Source organism: Oncorhynchus gorbuscha, linkage group LG25 (assembly GCF_021184085.1).
Source record: "Oncorhynchus gorbuscha isolate QuinsamMale2020 ecotype Even-year linkage group LG25, OgorEven_v1.0, whole genome shotgun sequence".
In the NCBI taxonomy this organism is placed as follows: domain Eukaryota; kingdom Metazoa; phylum Chordata; class Actinopteri; order Salmoniformes; family Salmonidae; genus Oncorhynchus; species Oncorhynchus gorbuscha.
In genome coordinates, this window is record NC_060197.1 from 43,834,759 (window position 1) to 43,856,079 (window position 21,321).

Consider the following 21,321-nt stretch of genomic DNA (forward strand, 5'->3'; position numbering starts at 1 on the left):
AAGAGCACAGTGGTCTTCATAATTGGGAAATGCAAAAAATATGGAAGTTCCCAGACTCTGATTAGAGCTGGCCAACCGGGGCAAGAATAACCTTGGTCAGGTAGGTGACCAAGAACGCAATGTCCACTGTGACAGCACTTCAGAGTTCCTTGGCTGAGATGGGAGAATCTACCAGAAGGACAACAATCTATACAGCACTTCACAAATCTGGGCTTTATGGGAAAGTGGCCAGACAGAATCCACTCCTGAGAAAAAGGCACATGACAGCACTCATGGAGTTTGCAAAAAGTCACGTGAAAGACTCTGAGAGCATAAGGCAAAAGATTCTGTGGTCTGATGAGCCATTGTGTTCACTCTTTTACGCCTGAATGAAAGTCTATGAGTGGCCTCGCTAAAGCCAAGACTTGAATCGCATTGAAAATCTATGGAAAGACTTGAAGATTTCTGTTCACCACCGCTCCAGATGTGCAAAGCTGATCCAGACATACCCAAGATGACTCAAAGCTGATCCAGACATACCCAAGACGACTCAAAGCTGATACAGACATACCCAAGACGACTCAAAGCTGATACAGACATACCCAAGACGACTCAAAGCTGATCCAGACATACCCAAGATGACTCAAAGACTGATGATCCAGACATACCCAAGATGACTCAAAGCTGATCCAGACATACCCAAGATGACTCAAAGCTGATCCAGACATACCCAAGATGACTCAAAGCTGATCCAGACATACCCAAGATGACTCAAAGCTGATCCAGACATACCCAAGATGACTCAAAGCTGATCCAGACATACCCAAGACGACTCAAAGCTGATCCAGACATACCCAAGACGACTCAAAGCTGATCCAGACATACCCAAGATGACTCAAAGCTGATCCAGACATACCCAAGAGCTGACTCAAAGCTGATCCAGACATACCCAAGACGACTCAAAGCTGATCCAGACATACCCAAGATGACTCAAAGCTGATCCAGACATACCCAAGACGACTCAAAGCTGATCCAGACATACCCAAGATGACTCAAAGCTGATCCAGACATACCCAAGACGACTCAAAGCTGATCCAGACATACCCAAGATGACTCAAAGATCCAGACATACCCAAAGCTGACTCTGATCCAGACATACCCAAGATGACTCAAAGCTGATCCAGACATACCCAAGATGACTCAAAGCTGATCCAGACATACCCAAGATGACTCAAAGCTGATCCAGACATACCCAAGATGACTCAAAGCTGATCCAGACATACCCAAGACGACTCAAAGCTGATCCAGACATACCCAAGACGACTCAAAGCTGATCCAGACATACCCAAGACGACTCAAAGCTGATCCAGACATACCCAAGACGACTCAAAGCTGATCCAGACATACCCAAGATGACTCAAAGCTGATCCAGACATACCCAAGACGACTCAAAGCTGATCCAGACATACCCAAGACGACTCAAAGCTGATCCAGACATACCCAAGATCCAAAGCTGACAGACATCAAACCCAAGACGACTCAAAGCTGATCCAGACATACCCAAGACGACTCAAAGCTGATCCAGACATGACTCAAAGCTGATACAGACATACCCAAGACGACTCAAAGCTGATCCAGACATACCCAAGACGACTCAAAGCTGATCCAGACATACCCAAGACGACTCAAAGCTGATCCAGACATACCCAAGATGACTCAAAGCTGATCCAGACATACCCAAGACGACTCAAAGCTGATACAGACATACCCAAGACGACTCAAAGCTGATAGAGACATACCCAAATTGACTCAAAGCTGATACAGACATACCCAAGATGACTCAAAGCTGATACAGACATACCCAAGATACTCAAAGCTGATACAGACATACCCAAAGCTGACTCAAAGCAGACATACCCAAGACGACTCAAAGCTGATCCAGACATACCCAAGATGACTCAAAGCTGATACAGACATACCCAAGACGACTCAAAGCTGATCCAGACATACCCAAGACGACTCAAAGCTGATCCAGACATACCCAAACGACTCAAAGCTGATCCAGACTCTCAAAGCTGATCCAGACATACCCAAGACTCAAAGCTGATACAGACATACCCAAGATTGACTCAAAGCTGATACAGACAGACATACTCAAAGCTGATACAGACATACCCAAGACGACTCAAAGCTGATACAGACATACTCAAAGCTGAAACAGATAGAGACATACCCAAATTGACTCAAAGCTGATACAGACATACCCAAGATGACTCAAAGCTGATAGAGACATACCCAAATTGACTCAAAGCTGATGATACAGACAAGATGACTCAAAGCTGATCCAGACATACCCAAGACGACTCAAAGCTGATCCAGACATACCCAAGACGACTCAAAAAGCTGACTCAAAGCTGACAGACATACCCAAAGACAGACATACCCAAGACGACTCAAAGCTGATAGAGACATACCCAAATTGACTCAAAGCTGATACAGACATACCCAAGACGACTCAAAGCTGAACCAGACATACCCAAGACGACTCAAAGCTGATACAGACATACCCAAGATGGCTCAAAGCTGATAGAGACATACCCAAGATGTCTCAAAGCTGATACAGACATACCCAAGATGACTCAAAGCTGTAATCACCGCCAAAGGTGCTTCTACAAAGTATTGAGTCAGGGGTGTCAGGGCAGGCTCGAGGTCAGGGCAGGCAGGCTCGAGGTCAGGGCAGGCAGGCTCGAGGTCAGGGCAGGCAGGCTCGAGGTCAGGGCAGGCAGGTACAGAGTCCAGAAAACAGGCAAGGGTCAAAACCGGGAAGACTAGTAAAAGAGAATAGAAAAGGCAGATCAGGGTGTGACAAATGAGATATTTCTGTATTTCATTTTCAATACATTTGCAAACATTCCTAAAAACATGTTTAAAACATAATAACTTTGTCATTATGGGGTGTAGATGGTGGAGAGGAAAAAATAAATGTTATCCATTTTGAATTCAGGCTGTAACTTTAACTAAATGTTGAATAAATCAAGGGGTTTGTATTCTTTCTGAATGCAATGTAACTCTAGTTCAGCTAGGAAATTACAGAGTGTTTAGTAAATAGCTTGCGTTTTTAGAAATGCACATATTTTATAACAGAAAAGAAGCCTGTGTCATCCAAAAGCCCCCCAAAAAATGATCTAACCCTAAAAATAGTGTCCTAGTTTTGTAGCACGAACCAGTCTTGAGCAGGGGACATATTTGAGTGTGACACAGTTGTGTTTGACGTGTTCCATCATCACAGGGACTGTTCTTCTCCTGGGCACATTCTGTTTTTAACCGGCTGTCCATCCAGACCTATCCCCTCCGGGAGAGAGAGAGAGAGGGAGAGGGAGAGAGAGAGAGAGAGAGAGAGAGAGAGAGAGAGAGAGAGAGAGAGAGAGAGAGAGAGAGAGAGAGAGAGAGAGAGAGAGAGAGAGAGAGAGAGAGAGAGAGAGAGAGAGAGAGAGAGAGAGAGAGACAGAGACAGAGAGAGAGAGAGAGAGACAGAGAGAGAGAGCGAGAGAGAGAGAGACTGGACGGGCTCTGTCCTATCCAATTATTGTAACCCAGGGGTGGGCCGTGGGAAGGAGAGAAAGACAGAAGGAGAGATGAGGAATGAAAGTGGAATAGAACAATGACCCATAGAGCCACTAGTCTAAGATACCCTTCCCACCCTAACTATACCACATACCCTACATACAGTTTATTCCACTCAGTGTTTTTTCATTCAGAAAGATGACGCCATGAGACATTTTTTTGTCTCTTTTGTCTCAATTTGTACACTCACAACTATAATTTGCGAAGAGCCAATGATGGCACTCTTGGCAGATTTAGCTACTGTTGATGTTGAGGTCTGTAAAGTGGGAAGTTGGCACGCTATGATGATGTCATCTTTCCGAGTGAAGGATATAGCCTTTTAATGTAACGGGTATTACACTGAGTGTACAAAACATTAGGAACACCTTCAGTTGCTCTCAGAACAGCCTCAATTCGTCGGGGTGTGGAATCTACAAGGTGTTTAAAGCGTTCCACAGGGATGCTGTCTCCCATGCTTCCCACAGTTGTGTCCATTTGGCTGGATGTGGTAGACCATTCTTCATACACACGGGGGAAACTTGATACACAGTGTGAAAAGCCCAGCAGCGTTGCAGTTCTTGACAAAAAGCCGGGTGCGCCTGGCACCTACTACCAAACCCCGTTCAAAGGCACTTATTTATTTTGTCCTCCACATTCACCCTCTGAATGGTACACATACACAATGCATGTCTCAATTGTCTCAAAGCTTCAAAATCCTTCTTTAACCTGACTCCTCCCCTTCATCTTTAACCCGTCTCCCCCCCTTCATCTTTAACCTGTCTCCTCCCCTTCATCTTTAACCCGTCTCCTCCCCTTCATCTTTAACCCGTCTCCTCCCCTTCATCTTTAACCCGTCTCCTCCCCTTCATCGTTAACCTGACTCCTCCCCTTCATCTTTAACCCGGCTCCTCCCCTTCATCTTTAACCTGGCTCCTCCCCTTCATCTGTAACCCGTCTCCTCCCCTTCATCTTTAACCTGGCTCCTCCCCTTCATCTTTAGCCCGTCTCCTCCCCTTCATCTTTAACCTGGCTCCTCCCCTTCATCTTTAACCCGTCTCCTCCCCTTCATCTTTAACCTGGCTCCTCCCCTTCATCTTTAACCCGGCTCCGCCCCTTCATCTTTAACCTGGCTCCTCCCCTTCATCTTTAACCTGACTCCTCCCCTTCATCTTTAACCCGTCTCCTTCCCTTCATCTTTAACCCGTCTCCTCCCCTTCATCTTTAACCTGTCTCCACCCTTTATCTTTAACCTGTCTCCACACCTTCATCTTTAACCTGTCTCCTCCCTTTCATTTTTAACCTGACTCCTCCCCTTCATCTTTAACCTGTCTCCTCCCCTTCATCTTTAACCTGACTCCTCCCCTTCATCTACACTGATTGAAGAGGATTTAACAAGTGACATCAATAAGGGATCATAGCATTCACCTGGTCAGTCTATGTTATGGAAAGAGCAGGTGTTCTTAATGTTTTGTACACTCAGTGTATATTCGTGATTTCCCGGGTCAATGTTGCGACCAGTATGTACTGAATGTATGTATCATACAGTGAGAAAGCACTTCATTCATACTTATCAATGTGTTATCCCTGATACTGTTAGCCTAGTGGAAAGAGTGTTGGACTAGTAACTGGAAGGTTGCAAGTTCAAAACCCCCGACCTGACAAGGTACAAATCTGTTGTTCTGCTCCTGAACAGGCAGTTAACCCACTGTTCCAAGCCTGTCATTGTAAATAAGAATTTCTTCTTAACTGACTTGCCTAGTTAAATAAAGGTAAAATGTAAATCATACTAATCAATGTGTTCTTGCTGTCGTCTTGTTTTCAGACACAGAAGCGGAGAGGAACGCACTGAAAGAGCATGTCTACCCCAAACTACGGGACTTCTGCAGAGAGAATTATGGGATTGAGTTCCAGGTAACATAAAAATGGTGCCTTTCTCCTCTTCGTCTTGTCTTGCAGTGTAAGAAAGATGTTTTATAAACAATACCCAAGTGATGCTCAGGTTAACTCATAACCTTCAACCCCCCCTGTGGATATATCCACAGAGCGGTGGATTTAGGGTCATGAAATATTGTGTGGATGAAAGGGGGGGGTTGGTTGCGGTTCGAGTTGAAGAAAGAAAAAAACAATACATTAAAATAAAAATCATGAACGTATCAGTCTTGTGCAATTTATATCTATAGGCTACGTTGAGGTTTTTCTTTGATTATTTTTAGGCTATCTGCCATTAAGCTTTAGGGCCTACCTTTACGCAGACCTAACAGCCAATTGCAAAAATGCTTTTGGGAACTCGCAGAAAAAGTTAACATTGATCCACTGATGCAATGTTAGAGTTTAATCCAATAGGAGGAAGGCAGTGGAATGGAGATTTGAAAATAAAGAGAAGGGAGGGTCAGAACAGTAATGTTTGGGAAGGATTTTAAGGGGTAAAAGAGGATGATGGCGGTGCCTATTTTTATGTGTGATGATTGTGAGGCGCTAAACGAATTTAACAATCAAGATGGGGGACTTCAAATAGGCCTACGGCACCTTAAGGGAACTGTAGCCTACTGTTCAGATGGGTTAAAATGGAAACTGAAATCTGGACACTGACTGAAGGTCTACAACCTCTCACATAGTCCTTATTAACTCCTGCGGAATTAAGCATTTCTTGCAGTAAAATTATACATGAAATGTACATTTTGTATGTACATCATGTACATGTAGTATTTCTGTAGTATCACTGTAGTATTTCAACCACGTAAAATATGCATCTGGGCCGAACTGAAGTCTTATCAGAAACATGTGGGTCGTTTTCACAGTTTCTATTTGCTTACTGGTCAAACTAAACTAACATTTAGCACAGAAAATTGTAAAAATAATAATAATTGCTCCAAGAAAGAAGCAGAGATGACAGAAATAAGCAGAGATGACAGAAAAAAGCAGAGATGACAGAAAAAACTTTACTGGTATAAACTACATTGAATAAGAAATAAGCAGAGATGACAGAGATAAGCAGAGATGACAGAAATAAGCAGAGATGACAGAGAGAAGCAGAGATGACAGAAAGAAGCAGAGATGACAGAAATAAGCAGAGATGACAGAAATAAGCAGAGATGACAGAAATAAGCAGAGATGACAGAAATAAGCAGAGATGACAGAGAGAAGCAGAGATGACAGAAATAAGCAGAGATGACAGAAATAAGCAGAGATGACAGAGAGAAGCAGAGATGACAGAGAGAAGCAGAGATGACAGAAAGAAGCAGAGATGACAGAAATAAGCAGGGATGACAGAAATAAGCAGAGATGACAGAGAGAAGCAGAGATGACAGAGAGAAGCAGAGATGACAGAGAGAAGCAGAGATGACAGAAAGAAGCAGAGATGACAGAAAGAAGCAGAGATGACAGAAAGAAGCAGAGATGACAGAAAGAAGCAGAGATGACAGAGATAAGCAGAGATGACAGAGATAAGCAGAGATGACAGAGATAAGCAGAGATGACAGAAAGAAGCAGAGATGACAGAGAGAAGCAGAGATGACAGAAAGAAGCAGAGATGACAGAGAGAAGCAGAGATGACAGAAAAAACTTTACTGGTATAAACTACATTGAATAAGAAATAAGCAGAGATGACAGAGATAAGCAGAGATGACAGAAATAAGCAGAGATGACAGAAATAAGCAGAGATGACAGAGAGAAGCAGAGATGACAGAAAGAAGCAGAGATGACAGAAATAAGCAGAGATGACAGAGAGAAGCAGAGATGACAGAAAGAAGCAGAGATGACAGAAATAAGCAGAGATGACAGAAATAAGCAGAGATGACAGAGAGAAGCAGAGATGACAGAAAGAAGCAGAGATGACAGAAATAAGCAGAGATGACAGAGATAAGCAGAGATGACAGAGAGAAGCAGAGATGACAGAAAGAAGCAGAGATGACAGAGAGAAGCAGAGATGACAGAGAGAAGCAGAGATGACAGAAATAAGCAGAGATGACAGAGATAAGCAGAGATGACAGAGATAAGCAGAGATGACAGAAAGAAGCAGAGATGACAGAGAGAAGCAGAGATGACAGAAAAAAGCAGAGATGACAGAGAGAAGCAGAGATGACAGAAATAAGCAGAGATGACAGAAAGAAGCAGAGATGACAGAAAGAAGCAGAGATGACAGAGAGAAGCAGAGATGACAGAGAGAAGCAGAGATGACAGAGAGAAGCAGAGATGACAGAGAAAAGTTTACCGGCATAAACTACATTGAAGTATTCATTCTATCATTTATGACATTATTCTGGTGAGCAAGGAATGATTTATTCTTCTAGGGCAACGTATTGACAGAAGAGAAGTTGCTTGTACCTAAGGGAGTTAACATTATTTATAATAAGGGTTGCATGGAGGAAATTGGACCTCTCTGAAATGAAAATGGAAGTCCCTCATTTCAGCACAATATATTTTACCTAAATCCTCCCTGAACGTTTAAAATGTTTGACCCTCCCTATATACCCACAATAAAACTGTCACTTCATGGACAGACCGGAGCCTTAGACATGCAGTTTTAGAAAACGGGTCTTTGTCCTGTAAGCATTTACATGGCAACGCAGGAATGTTGAAAGCGCACAAGTGGTGGAGGCCAGAAGGTCGTGGGTCAGCAGACCACCGTGGACAAGAATAGAGGTGGAAAGATCTCCTTTATAATCAAAGCAGGTCCGAAAAGAAATAGCCTTTTATAAACATTTCTTGCAATTTTACATAATTTTACATATTAGCAGAATCTTTTTTAATAGCACACAAATGACTGGAATTACAGGCTAAGAACGGACAGAGAGACAAGTCTATGTGCTCGTCTTATCCTATTGTTTTAATGCCAAATCAGTGTGTCTTGTTTTCAACAAAAATGTCACTGTTTGCACATAATTCAATCTGACATGTCATTAGGAATCTGAGCATGGTACTTTCAAAAGTTAGCCCTACCTTTCCACCTCAGACAGAGTAGGCCCTATCTTTCCACCCCAGACAGAGTAGGCCCTATCTTTCCACCCCAGACAGAGTAGGGCCTATCTTTCCACCCCAGACAGAGTAGGCCCTATCTTTCCACCCCAGACAGAGTAGGCCCTATCTTTCCACCCCAGACAGAGTAGGCCCTATCTTTCCACCCCAGACAGAGTAGGCCCTATCTTTCCACCCCAGACAGAGTAGGGCCTATCTTTCCACCCCAGACAGAGTAGGCCCTATCTTTCCACCCCAGACAGAGTAGGGCCTATCTTTCCACCCCAGACAGAGTAGGGCCTATCTTTCCACCCCAGACAGAGTAGGGCCTATCTTTCCACCCCAGACAGAGTAGGCCTATCTTTCCACCCCAGACAGAGTAGGGCCTATCTTTCCACCCCAGACAGAGTAGGCCCTATCTTTCCACCCCAGACCCCTATCTTTCCACCCCAGACAGAGTAGGCCTATCTTTCCACCCCAGACAGAGTAGGCCCTATCTTTCCACCCCAGACAGAGTAGGCCCTATCTTTCCACCCCAGACAGAGTAGGCCCTATCTTTCCACCCCAGACAGAGTAGGCCCTATCTTTCCACCCCAGACAGAGTAGGCCCTATCTTTCCACCCCAGACAGAGTAGGCCCTATCTTTCCACCCCAGACAGAGTAGGCCCTATCTTTCCACCCCAGACAGGCCCTATCTTTCCACCCCAGACAGAGTAGGCCTATCTTTCCACCCCAGACAGAGTAGGCCCTATCTTTCCACCCCAGACAGAGTAGGCCCTATCTTTCCACCCCAGACAGAGTAGGCCCTATCTTTCCACCCCAGACAGAGTAGGCCCTATCTTTCCACCCCAGACAGAGTAGGCCCTATCTTTCCACCCCAGACAGAGTAGGCCCTATCTTTCCACCCCAGACAGACAGAGTAGGCCCTATCTTTCCACCCCAGACAGAGTAGGCCCTACCTTTCCACCCCAGACAGAGTAGGCCCTATCTTTCCACCCCAGACAGAGTAGGCCCTACCTTTCCACCCCAGACAGTAGGCCCTACCTTTCCACCCCAGACAGAGTAGGCCCTATCTTTCCACCCCAGACAGAGTAGGACCTATCTTTCCACCTCAGACAGAGTAGGCCCTACCTTTCCACCCCAGACAGAGTAGGCCCTACCTTTCCACCCCAGACAGAGTAGGCCCTATCTTTCCACCCCAGACAGAGTAGGCCCTATCTTTCCACCCCAGACAGAGTAGGCCCTATCTTTCCACCCCAGACAGAGTAGGCCCTATCTTTCCACCCCAGACAGAGTAGGCCCTACCTTTCCACCCCAGACAGAGTAGGCCCTACCTTTCCACCCCAGACAGAGTAGGCCCTATCTTTCCACCCCAGACAGAGTAGGCCCTATCTTTCCACCCCAGACAGAGTAGGCCCTATCTTTTTCCACCCCAGACAGAGTAGGACCTACCTTTCCACCTTTCCACCTTTCCACCCCAGACAGAGTAGGCCCTATCTTTCCACCCCAGACAGAGTAGGCCCTATCTTTCCACCCCAGACAGAGTAGGACCTACCTTTCCACCCCAGACAGAGTAGGCCTTTCCACCCCAGACAGAGTAGGCCCTATCTTTCCACCCCAGACAGAGTAGGCCCTATCTTTCCACCCCCCTATCTTTCCACCCCAGACAGAGTAGGACCTATCTTTCCACCCCAGACAGAGTAGGCCCTATCTTTCCACCCCAGACAGAGTAGGCCCTATCTTTCCACCCCAGACAGAGTAGGCCCTATCTTTCCACCCCCTAGGCCCTATCTTTCCACCCCAGACAGAGTAGGCCCTATCTTTCCACCCCAGACAGAGTAGGCCTACCTTTCCACCCCAGACAGAATAGTCTTATCTTTCCACCTCAGACAGAGTAGACCCTACCTTTCCACCTACCTTATTTCCACCCCAGACAGAGTAGGCCCTACCTTTCCACCCCAGACAGAGTAGGCCCTCCACCTTTCCACCCCAGACAGAGTAGGCCTAGGCCTATCTTTCCACCCCAGACAGAGTTTCTTTCCACCTCAGACAGGTAGGCCCTATCTTTCCACCCCAGAAAGAGTAGGCCCTACCTTTCCACCCCAGACAGAGTAGGCCCTATCTTTCCACCCCAGACAGAGTAGGCCTACCCCCAGACAGAATAGTCTTATCTTTCCACCCCAGACAAAGAGTAGGCCCTACCTTTCCACCCCAGACAGAGTAGGCCCTACCTTTCCACCCCAGACAGAGTAGGCCCTACCTTTCCACCCCAGACAGAGTAGGCCTACCTTTCCACCCCAGACAGAATAGTCTTATCTTTCCACCTCAGACAGAGTAGACCTACCTTTCCACCTCAGACAGAGTAGGCCCTACCTTTCCACCTCAGACAGAGTAGGCCCTACCTTTCCACCTCAGACAGAGTAGGCCCTACCTTTCCACCTCAGACAGGGTAGGCCCTACCTTTCCACCCCAGAAAGAGTAGTCTTATCTTTCCACCCCAGACAGAGTAGGCCCTACCTTTCCACCCCAGACAGAGTAGACCTATCTTTCCACCCCAGACCGAGTAGGCCCTACCTTTCCACCCCAGACAGAGTAGGCCCTACCTTTCCACCCCAGACAGAGTAGGCCCTACCTTTCCACCCCAGACAGAGTAGGCCCTACCTTTCCACCCCAGACAGAGTAGGGCCTACCTTTCCACCCCCTACCTTTCCACCCCAGACAGAGTAGGACCTACCTTTCCACCCCAGACAGAGTAGGCCTACCTTTTCACCCCAGACAGAGTAGGACCTACCTTTCCACCCCAGAGTAGGGCCAATCTTTCCACCCCAGACAGAGTAGGGCCTACCTTTCCACCCCAGACAGAGTAGGGCCAATCTTTCCACCCCAGACAGAGTAGGCCCTACCTTTCCACCCCAGACAGAGTAGGACCTACCTTTCCACCCCAGACAGAGTAGGGCCAACCTTTCCACCCCAGACAGAGTAGGCCTACCTTTCCACCCCAGACAGAGTAGGACCTACCTTTCCACCCCAGACAGAGTTTCCCTAAAAGCTGTCTGGGTTTAAACATATTCTGTTTAAGGTTGTATCTCAGCCTCTGATAGATGGGCTACAGGAGGTTCTATATCAGCCTCTAATCGATGAGCTATAGGAGGTTGTTTCTCAGCCTCTGATAGATGAGCTACAGGAGGTTCTATATCAGCCTCTAATCGATGAGCTATAGGAGGTTGTATCTCAGCCTCTGATAGATGGGCTACAGGAGGTTCTATATCAGCCTCTAATCGATGAGCTATAGGAGGTTGTATCTCAGCCTCTGATAGATGAGCTATAGGAGGTTGTATCTCAGCCTCTGATAGATGAGCTATAGGAGGTTGTATCTCAGCCTCTGATAGATGGGCTACAGGAGGTTCTATATCAGCCTCTAATCGATGAGCTATAGGAGGTTGTATCTCAGCCTCTGATAGATGAGCTACAGGAGGTTCTATATCAGCCTCTAATCGATGAGCTATAGGAGGTTGTATCTCAGCCTCCACGTATCCATTTTGTAAATTTCGATCAATCCCTAATTATAGACAAGTTGACCATCAAATAGCCTACCGGAATGTCGGAAATAATAAGCAGAAATATCCAAATTAGGCAACAACAACAAAAACAACAACAACAACAACAACAACAACAACAACAACAACAACAACAACAACAACAACAACAACAAAAACATTCACTCCCTGTCAAAATATCGTTACGCAATCTCTGACTGTAGCCTACAGCGCTTGTTCTACATTAGCAGGTTAGGGTCGGGTGCAGCCCTCAGATTGTCACTTTATCACATCTGGTCAGGTGGTTGCTGATGGGTTATTAGCAATTGCTGGCAAAACTGAGGGCTATCCCCTCAACCCAGGCTTTCAATATTGATCGAAAAGAGGTTTAATATTATTTAAATCACTGTCTTGTCTGGCCCAATGATGAAAGCAGACGCAAACTCAGCAACATGCCTTGAAGGGTCCCACGAGCGAGCTGAACACAGGGGCCCTGTCTCTTTAAGGCAGACAGAAGGGCAGTAGAGATAAGGATGGATGGTGAATGCTGCAGGATATCTCTCTTTGATAAGACTGTGTGTGTGTGTGTGTGTGTGTGTGTGTGTGTGTGTGTGTGTGTGTGTGTGTGTGTGTGTGTGTGTGTGTGTGTGTGTGTGTGTGTGTGTGTGTGTGTGTGTGTGTGTGTGTGTGTGTGTGTGTGTGTGTGTGTGTGTGTGTGTGTGCCTCTCTTGCCTTTGTTGCTTCTCCCTACCCTGAATGAATTAGCCCCATTTTCCCCATGGCTCTCACTGATCTGGGATCATTTACATTGCAAATGGCTGGTGTGGCACTGCGCAGAGAGATTTTTATCAAAAGATGTTTGTTAAACAAATCCAGGAGAGCCCCTGGAGTAAAGACGCGGTCCGATTTTTCTGAGATTGTTCTTGGATGATTTGTCAAGCTTTTGCCTTTGATATCCGAGGTGATGCTTTGTGGGGCCGAGTGACCTCGGAAACGGTTCCCGAAGCGCTACCAGCATGACTTCATGCAAATGACCTGCTGAGACTGTATGGTTTGATAGTCAACAGCTCACCCCCCTTTGAAAGTACTAAACATTGAGTGTCCTGAAGCATTGGGTGTGTTTTTTTGTTTAAACTACTAGGGTTGTCATTTTTTAAATTTTACCTTTATTTAACCAGGCAAGTCAGTTAAGAACATATTCTTATTTTCAATGACGGCCTGGGAACAGTGGGTTAACTGCCTGTTCAGGGGCAGAACGACAGATTTGTACCTTGTTTAGCTCGGGGGATTGAACTCGCAACCTTCCGGTTACTAGTCCAACGCTCTAACCACTAGGCTACGCTGCCGCCCTCATTGATAGACACCTAAGTGTCTATCAATGAGGCCTCTTCTCAGGAAAACATTACAATAGGGTGTGCTGTTGGTAGTCAAATGCATTTGCCTGACGACTCAAACTGAATTCTGCTCTATGTTCGCTACTGTTCGCTACTGTTCGCTATTGTTCGCTATATACCTCAGTCTGAGACTGTCGTCGTTGAAGTCCTTTGTGGTGTTGTACAAAACAACGTTATCAGCGATTGGATCGTCTCGAACCAATCAGAGTATCAAAGCCAATGTATCTGGCCCAACCACATCGGTTTCTGGGACAAATCAGACGGTCTAGAACGTATTTGCTGCCTCAGGAGCTGGACGACTTGCCTTAATAGAAGGAACCATGAATTCTGCTCTGTATCAGAGAATTCTACAGGAGAATGTCAGGCCATCAGTCTGTGAGCTGATGCTGAAACACAGCTGAGTCATGCAGCAAGACATTGATCCTAAACACACAATCAGGTCTACATCAAAATGGCTAAAAATCAACACATTTGAAGTTTTGGAATGACCTAGTAAAAGTCCAGACCTAATGATCCCAATTGAGATGTTGTGGCTGGACTCGAAACGAACAGTTCATGCTTGAAAACCCACAAATGTTGCTGAGTTAAAGCAGTTCTGCATGGAAGAGTGGTCCAAAATTCCTCCATGCGATGTGAGAGACTAATAAAACTACAGGAAGTGTTTGGTTAGAGTCGTTGCAGCTAAAGGTGGACTGATAAAACTACAGGAAGTGTTTGGTTGGAGTCGTTGCAGCTAAAGGTGGACTGATAAAACTACAGGAAGTGTTTGGTTGGAATCGTTGCAGCTAAAGGTAGACTGATAAAACTACAGGAAGTGTTTGGTTGGAGTCGTTGCAGCTAAAGGTGGACTGATAAAACTACAGGAAGTGTTTGGTTAGAGTCGTTGCAGCTAAAGGTGGACTGATAAAACTACAGGAAGTGTTTGGTTGGAGTCGTTGCAGCTAAAGGTGGACTGATAAAACTACAGGAAGTGTTTGGTTGGAGTCGTTGCAGCTAAAGGTGGACTGATAAAACTACAGGAAGTGTTTGGTTGGAGTCGTTGCAGCTAAAGGTTGTTGAGTGTAAAGCGGGAAGATCACTTTGTTAATTAAATAGATAAAACAAGCATTCCTTTTCTTTGGTTATTTGTAAACTCAGGTTTCCTTTATCTAATTGTAGGTTTCGATTGAAGATCTGATAACATTCAGTATCAAAAATATGCAAAAATAAAGAAAATCAGAAAAGAGCAGAGTGCCTGAACACAGCCCTTAGCCATGGTATATTGGCCTTATACCACAAACCCCCTGAGGTGCCTTATTGCTATTATAAACTGGTTGCCAACGTAATTAGAGCAGTAAAAATAAAAGTTTTGTCATACCTGTGGTACATGGTCTGATCTACCTACGGATGTCAGCCAATCAGGAATCAGGGCTTAAACCACCCAGTTTATAATTAAAATGTTTCTATTTTCGACTATTTATCATCTCGTTTTTCATTGTTGGGGCCCGTTCACTGTTAGTCTACACCAGTTGTTTGAAACGCATGTGACAAATAAAAGGTGATTTGATTTGATTTGACATAAAGAAATAGAGATAGGCCTTCTATGCAACACTCCATGTACACTGATACAGGACAATAACTGTTTGATTCAGTAAAATAACCACTTGATTCAGTAAAATAACTGTTTGATTCAGAAAAATTACAGTTTGATTCAGAAAAATAACTGCTTGATTCAGTAAAATAACTGTTTGATTCAGAAAAATAACTGTTTGATTCAGAAAAATAACTGCTTGATTCAGTAAAATAACTGTTTGATTCAGAAAAATAACTGCTTGATTCAGTAAAATAACTGCTTGATTCAGTAAAATAACTGTTTGATTCAGTAAAATAACCACTTGATTCAGTAAAATAACTGTTTGATTCAGTAAAATAACTGTTTGATTCAGTAAAATAACTGTTTGATTCAGTAAAATAACTGTTTGATTCAGTAAAATAACTGTTTGATTCAGTAAAATAACTGTTTGATTCAGTAAAATAACTGTTTGATTCAGAAAAATTGCCACTTGATACAGTAAAATAACTGTTTGATTAAGTAAAATAACTGCTTGATTCAGTAAAATAACAGTTTGATTCAGTAAAATAACTGTTTGATTCAGTAAAATAACCACTTGATTCAGTAAAATAACTGTTTGATTCAGAAAAATAACTGTTTGATTCAGAAAAATAACTGCTTGATTCAGTAAAATAACTGTTTGATTCAGTAAAATAACTGCTTGATTCAGAAAAATAGCTGTTTGATTCGGAAAAATAACTGTTTGATTCAGAAAAATAACTGCTTGATTCAGTAAAATAACTGTTTGATTCAGAAAAAATAACTGCTTGATTCAGTAAAATAACTGCTTGATTCAGTAAAATAACTGTTTGATTCAGTAAAATAACTGCTTGATTCAGTAAAATAACTGTGATTCAGTAAAAAAAAACTGCTTGATTCAGAAAAATAACTGTTTGATTCAGTAAAATAACTGTTTAATTCAGTAAAATAACTGTTTGATTCAGAAAAATAACTGTTTGATTCAGAAAAATTGCCACTTGATACAGTAAAATAACTGTTTGATTAAGTAAAATAACTGCTTGATTCAGTAAAATAACAGTTTGATTCAGTAAAATAACTGTTTGATTCAGTAAAATAACTGCTTGCTTCAGTAAAAGAACTGTTTGATTCAGTAAAATAACTGTTTGAATCAGGGAAATTGCCACTTGATACAGTAAAATAACAGTTTGATTCAGTAAAATAACTGTTTGATTCAGAAAAATAACTGTTTGATTCAGAAAAATAACAGTTTGATTCAGAAAAATAACTGTTTGATTCAGTAAAATAACTGTTTGATTCAGAAAAATAACTGTTTGATTCAGAAAAATAACTGTTTGCTACAGTAAACATTTGTTTTGTCAAAAGTGCTAATATCAGTAGGGCCACACACACACACACACACACACACACACACACACACACACACACACACACACACACACACACACACACACACACACACACACACACACACACACACACACACACACACACACACACACAATTAAACACATCCGTCACACACACACCCATCAAAACACACACTCCCGTCACAACAAGAGATGACAATTACAATCCCGCTACAGTTGTGGGATGTTGTTTAACGCCTGTCAGTCAAACGTCTCTAACAATACCAGCTACCGAGGAGAGAGACAGACGAGGTGAAACTCCATTTCAGATTGTGTTGGCTATTTAGGAACTCTGTGATGTAGTGGTTTTTTGAAGTAGAGGAAATAAACTTGTCATTTTAGCTTTGCCGAAAACCCAAGAGTGGGAATATATCATTCGACACGAGGCGACGGCTTAAAAAAAAACACTTTCAGAGCTGAGCTATGTTTCCAGAATTATTTAAGCCTCTCAAAGTGTTTTCTAAAGAAGAAAGCACGTCAACAATGTATCTTTCCTCAAACCTGCTGAGCTGGAGGCTTGATATGCAGCCCTGCTTTGTTGTTCCAAGGAGTAATTTTAGTATAATTCTTTTAGTGCTTTCAAACACAAAACAAACACAATTCTAGGATCAAACGCAGTAAGACAGAAAAGGTGCAGTTTTCCTCATCTTCCTTAACATGCCCTTGTTTACCAACAGCTTTTCAGTTATGCTAAATCAAATTGTGCACCTCTAAGAGACGGGGGTTGGTGAAAACTTGTTAAGTAGTTAGTAGAAAGCAGAACTGAAATTGAATGTGGATAGTCACGTACTGTATATTGTACACCTCTCTCTCTGTGTGTGTCTATGTCTCTCTCTGTCTCTCTCTGTGTCTCTGTCTCTCTCCCTCTCCCTCTCTCTCTCTGTGTAGTGTCTGTGTCTCTCTCTGTCTCTCTCTGTGTCTCTCTCTGTCTCTCTGTCTCTCTCCCTCTCTCTCTCTGTGTAGTGTCTATATCTCTCTCTGTCTCTCTCTGTGTCTCTCTCTGTCTCTCTCCCTCTCCCTCTTTGTCTCTCGCTCTCCGTCTCTCGCTCTCTCACTCTCTCTTTTTCTCTCTGTTTGTCTATGTTTCTCTCTCTGTGTGTCTGTCTCTCTCTGTCTCTCTCTGTCTCTCTGTCTCTCCTTCTCCCTCTCTCTCTCTCTCTCTCTCTCTCTCACTCTCTCACTCTCTCACTCTTTCTCTCTTTTTCTCGCTCTCTCTCTGTCTCTCTCTCTCTCTCTGTCTCTCTCTCTCTCTCTGTCTCTCTCTCTCTCTCTCTCTCTGTCTCTCTCTCTCTCTCTCTGTCTTTCTCTCTCTCTCTCTCTCTCTCTCTCTCTCTCTCTCTCTCTCTCTCTCTCTCTCTCTCTCTCTCTCTCTCTCTCTCTCTCTCTATATATATATATATATATATATCTCTCTCTGTTTCTCCCTCCCAATCTCTCATCTCTTGGCATTGCACCAGCGTCTCCATTCACTTTCCTGGTGTCCCTTCCTAACTGCTATGACACCTCTCCTCTCCCCAGTCCTCCACTAAAACTCAAAAGGAAGAGTGATAGTGACGGTTGCCGTCATCCAATTATACAGCCACTTAGCACCCAGACAATTCAAAACCAACCCCAAGATGATTTTCCTTTCCACCTTCGTCATTATAATACGGTAAAACCAGGTATTTCCTGCGCTTACATCTTCAATCTGGACCTTAACATGAGGAACTTCACCCGTGGGTGAGTCAAAATGTCAGGGGTTTACCTTTAATTGGCCCTAAGTGTCAGCGACTGGCAAATAGTTTTGGTATCTGTAACATTAGCGGCTGTCTGCGCCGGGTAATTGAGAGATATTCTGTGGTTCTCTACCTCCATCTCCCTCCAGGTTTCTTGTGGGATGTTAGAGTGTCTCCAGCTGTGATGAAACGTTTTTATTTTCACACTGAAGCGGGTTTGTTGTTGATTTAGATGTAAGAGCAGATGAGTTAATTGTAGCTCACATTGATACGCAGTTTAATCATATTAAATCGCATGCTTAGTAAAATACACCACACTATTGTTGCGTTGGTAATTGGTAGATCAACAGTCATTAGATATGAACTGTATTTCTGGAGGTGGCATTTATTTTTAAGTGTTATTTTTCCTCAGAGGGATTCTGTTGATTGTTCTTTTCATATTTTCTGCCTGATTTCATGCCCTTTTCCTTCCAGATATGGAGGCCTAATCCTCAGTTCTAATAGTCTAACATCCTATAAAGGGAGAAAAAAAATGGCTCATTTTGCACTTGACCTGCTGCGAGCAAACGCCTTTCAAGGGTAACAGCAAGCTGCTTAACTGAAGTTGCCTCGGTCTCTTATGTAAGCTGCCACAACCCCTGCTACCACACAGGGATGGAGAGATGGAGAGAGAGAGGGAGGGAGGGAGGGAGGGAGGGAGGGAGGGAGGGAGGGGAGGGAGGGAGGGGGGGAGGGAGGGGGAGGGAGGGAGGGAGGGAGGGAGAAAGGGGGGGATGGGAGGAAGGGAGGGAGGGAAGGAGAGGGGGATGGGAGGGAGGGAGGGAGGGAGGGAGGGAGGGGGAGGGAGGGAGGGGGATGGGAGGGAGGGAGGGAGGGAGGGAGGGAGGGAGGGAGGGAGGGAGGGAGGGAGGGAAGAGGGGGGATGGGAGGAAGGGAGGGAGGGAAGGAGAGGGGGTGGGAGGGAGGGAGGGAGGGAGGGAGGGAGGGAGGGAGGGAGGGAGGGAGGGAGGGAGGGAGGGAGGGAGGGAGGGAGGGAGGGAGGGGGAGGGAGGGAGGGAGGGAGGGAGGGAGGGAGGGAGGGAAAATAAAAAACGTTCAATAAATCCCAGTTTAAGAATTCCCGGAATCAGTCTAGAATCCTCCAAAACAGGATTTCTGGAAAACCAGGGAATTTATTGGAAGTTTCTGGAATTTTACAACCCTATACGGGGGAGATGTATTGGTGCTTTTATATGATGTCTTCACTGTGTAAACATTCCTTGGGATCTGAAAGGTACTATACAATTAAATATAAGTCATTGTTTTCATTATGGCTAATGGCCAGGAGACGGACATTGAGGACTAGAGAAATGACAGAGAAAGAGAGAGAAGTGGAGGGAGGAGGCACAGTGAGCAGGAAAGTCACAAATAGGAACTCTGCAGAATGATTGATGCCAAAAGCCAATGTGGAACATTCTCCAACTACAGTATACAGGATTCTCTCTTTCATTCACCCCTTCGTCCTAATCCCCCTATCCAAACACCTCTACCAACTCTCAGAACTCCTGGAGAAAGTGTCACTGTTTTCCTCCTTCCTCCTCCTCATCCCTCCATCTCTATCTATCCATTCCCTTCTTGGTCCTTCTGTAGCTCAGTTGGTAGAGCATGGCGCTTATAACGCCAGGGTAGTGGGTTTGATCCCCGGGACCACCCATACGTAGAATGTATGCACACATGACTGTAAGTCGCTTTGGATAAAAGCGTCTGCTAAATGGCATATATATATATATTATATTATTCTCTCCGAGCCACACATCAGAGTCTGTGGGTTGGAGTGGGAGGAGGGGTGGGGTGGCCTCCCCTGCGGCGGTGGGAGAACGAGATGACTAATGTCTTCATTTGAGTTTAATTACTGGGCCTCTGTCGAATCCCCCGCCTACCGTACAATGTTCTGTTACACCTCTCCATTCTCCCATCAACACAGGGCTGTTATGAGCTCATGAGCCTCCCCCCCTAATAAGGAGTCTGAGTCCGTTATTGAAATGGTGTTGTATTGAGGGGTTCCATGATATTAAGTGATGCAGTTTATTAGTGTAACTAAGACGTCTTGATGGATTCATTTTAGCCCGTTCTATTTGTTGTTGTTGCGTTGGTTGTGCTGTTCCTCACTTTGATTGTAGGATTTTATCTTTGTATATGTGGCTGTTAACACTACACATTTTGATTATTGCGCGAAGCGAGTAAAATACTATGGAGTATAACCTTTTTAATGGAACAACACTGTACACTGTTAGGATAAAAAGAGGTAGTCAATGGCAACGTAAAGGGATATAAACAGCACTGTAGTGGTACCCTGTAAGGTACGTCCATTGCACCATTAGTTAAAGGTACTGTACATAATTGAACCCTTGCAGTCTGTACCTCAAAAGTGGCAAAAGGTTTGCTTTTTTAGGGTAAAACCACAGTGACTTTTATTCCTTTTTATGATTTAAAAAAAATAATAATTAAAAAATGTATCTTCTCTACATAGCTGCACGAAGATGTTTTGAGTAGGGAGGTGTAAAGAGAAATTAATTTGACTAAATTATATAATTACTCCTGTCTATACAGAAAATAAAGACAATCATTCTGAATACATGACTCAGCCACAGACGATGTTTAGCTTCTCTTAACGCTGTGGATTGTTTAAAATTATAACATGAAAGCGTGTAGGTCTACATGCCTAGTTGGGAAGCCTGCGATTTGGACAGGGTGCGTGGTAATGGGCCTGATTATCCACATACCTCTGTCCGTGGGAAAAGAGACTAAAATATGTCTGACTATAATGTGTCTTCAGTATCATTTTGAACATGTTGAGACGAGAGGAACGGGATGCGGTGGTGAAGATATTGGCTCTTCTCTCTCCACAATAAAAGCTGCGCTGTCTCCCACCAATTCTTCCACATTCATACGTTTATTGTCTTAATTGTTTGTCCTTTGATTGTTTATTGTTGATAAATTCACCCCGTTACACATGTCACCAGTAGTAAATAGAACCAATTAATCCCCGTCGTTTGGTTACGTACATTTCTGTTAATTCATGGATTAATTAAGCCTACAGTCATTTACTGTGAAGTCAGATTGGAAACGTTGTTTGCACAACCTGCTACATTTGTGAGAAACACGTTTTTGGTGTTTCTCACC

At 44.1% G+C, this 21,321-nt stretch overlaps 1 protein-coding gene across 1 annotated transcript in view; it reads left to right on the top strand.

Moving 5' to 3' along the window:
- Positions 1–21,321, top strand: part of LOC124013643 (NACHT and WD repeat domain-containing protein 2) — an 83,315-nt gene that overhangs the window by 12,752 nt on the left and 49,242 nt on the right. Inside the window, exon 3 of the mRNA XM_046327999.1 lies at positions 5,405–5,493. Within this exon, the coding sequence (XP_046183955.1) occupies positions 5,405–5,493 (89 nt within the window). The remainder of the gene's footprint in view (positions 1–5,404; positions 5,494–21,321) is intronic.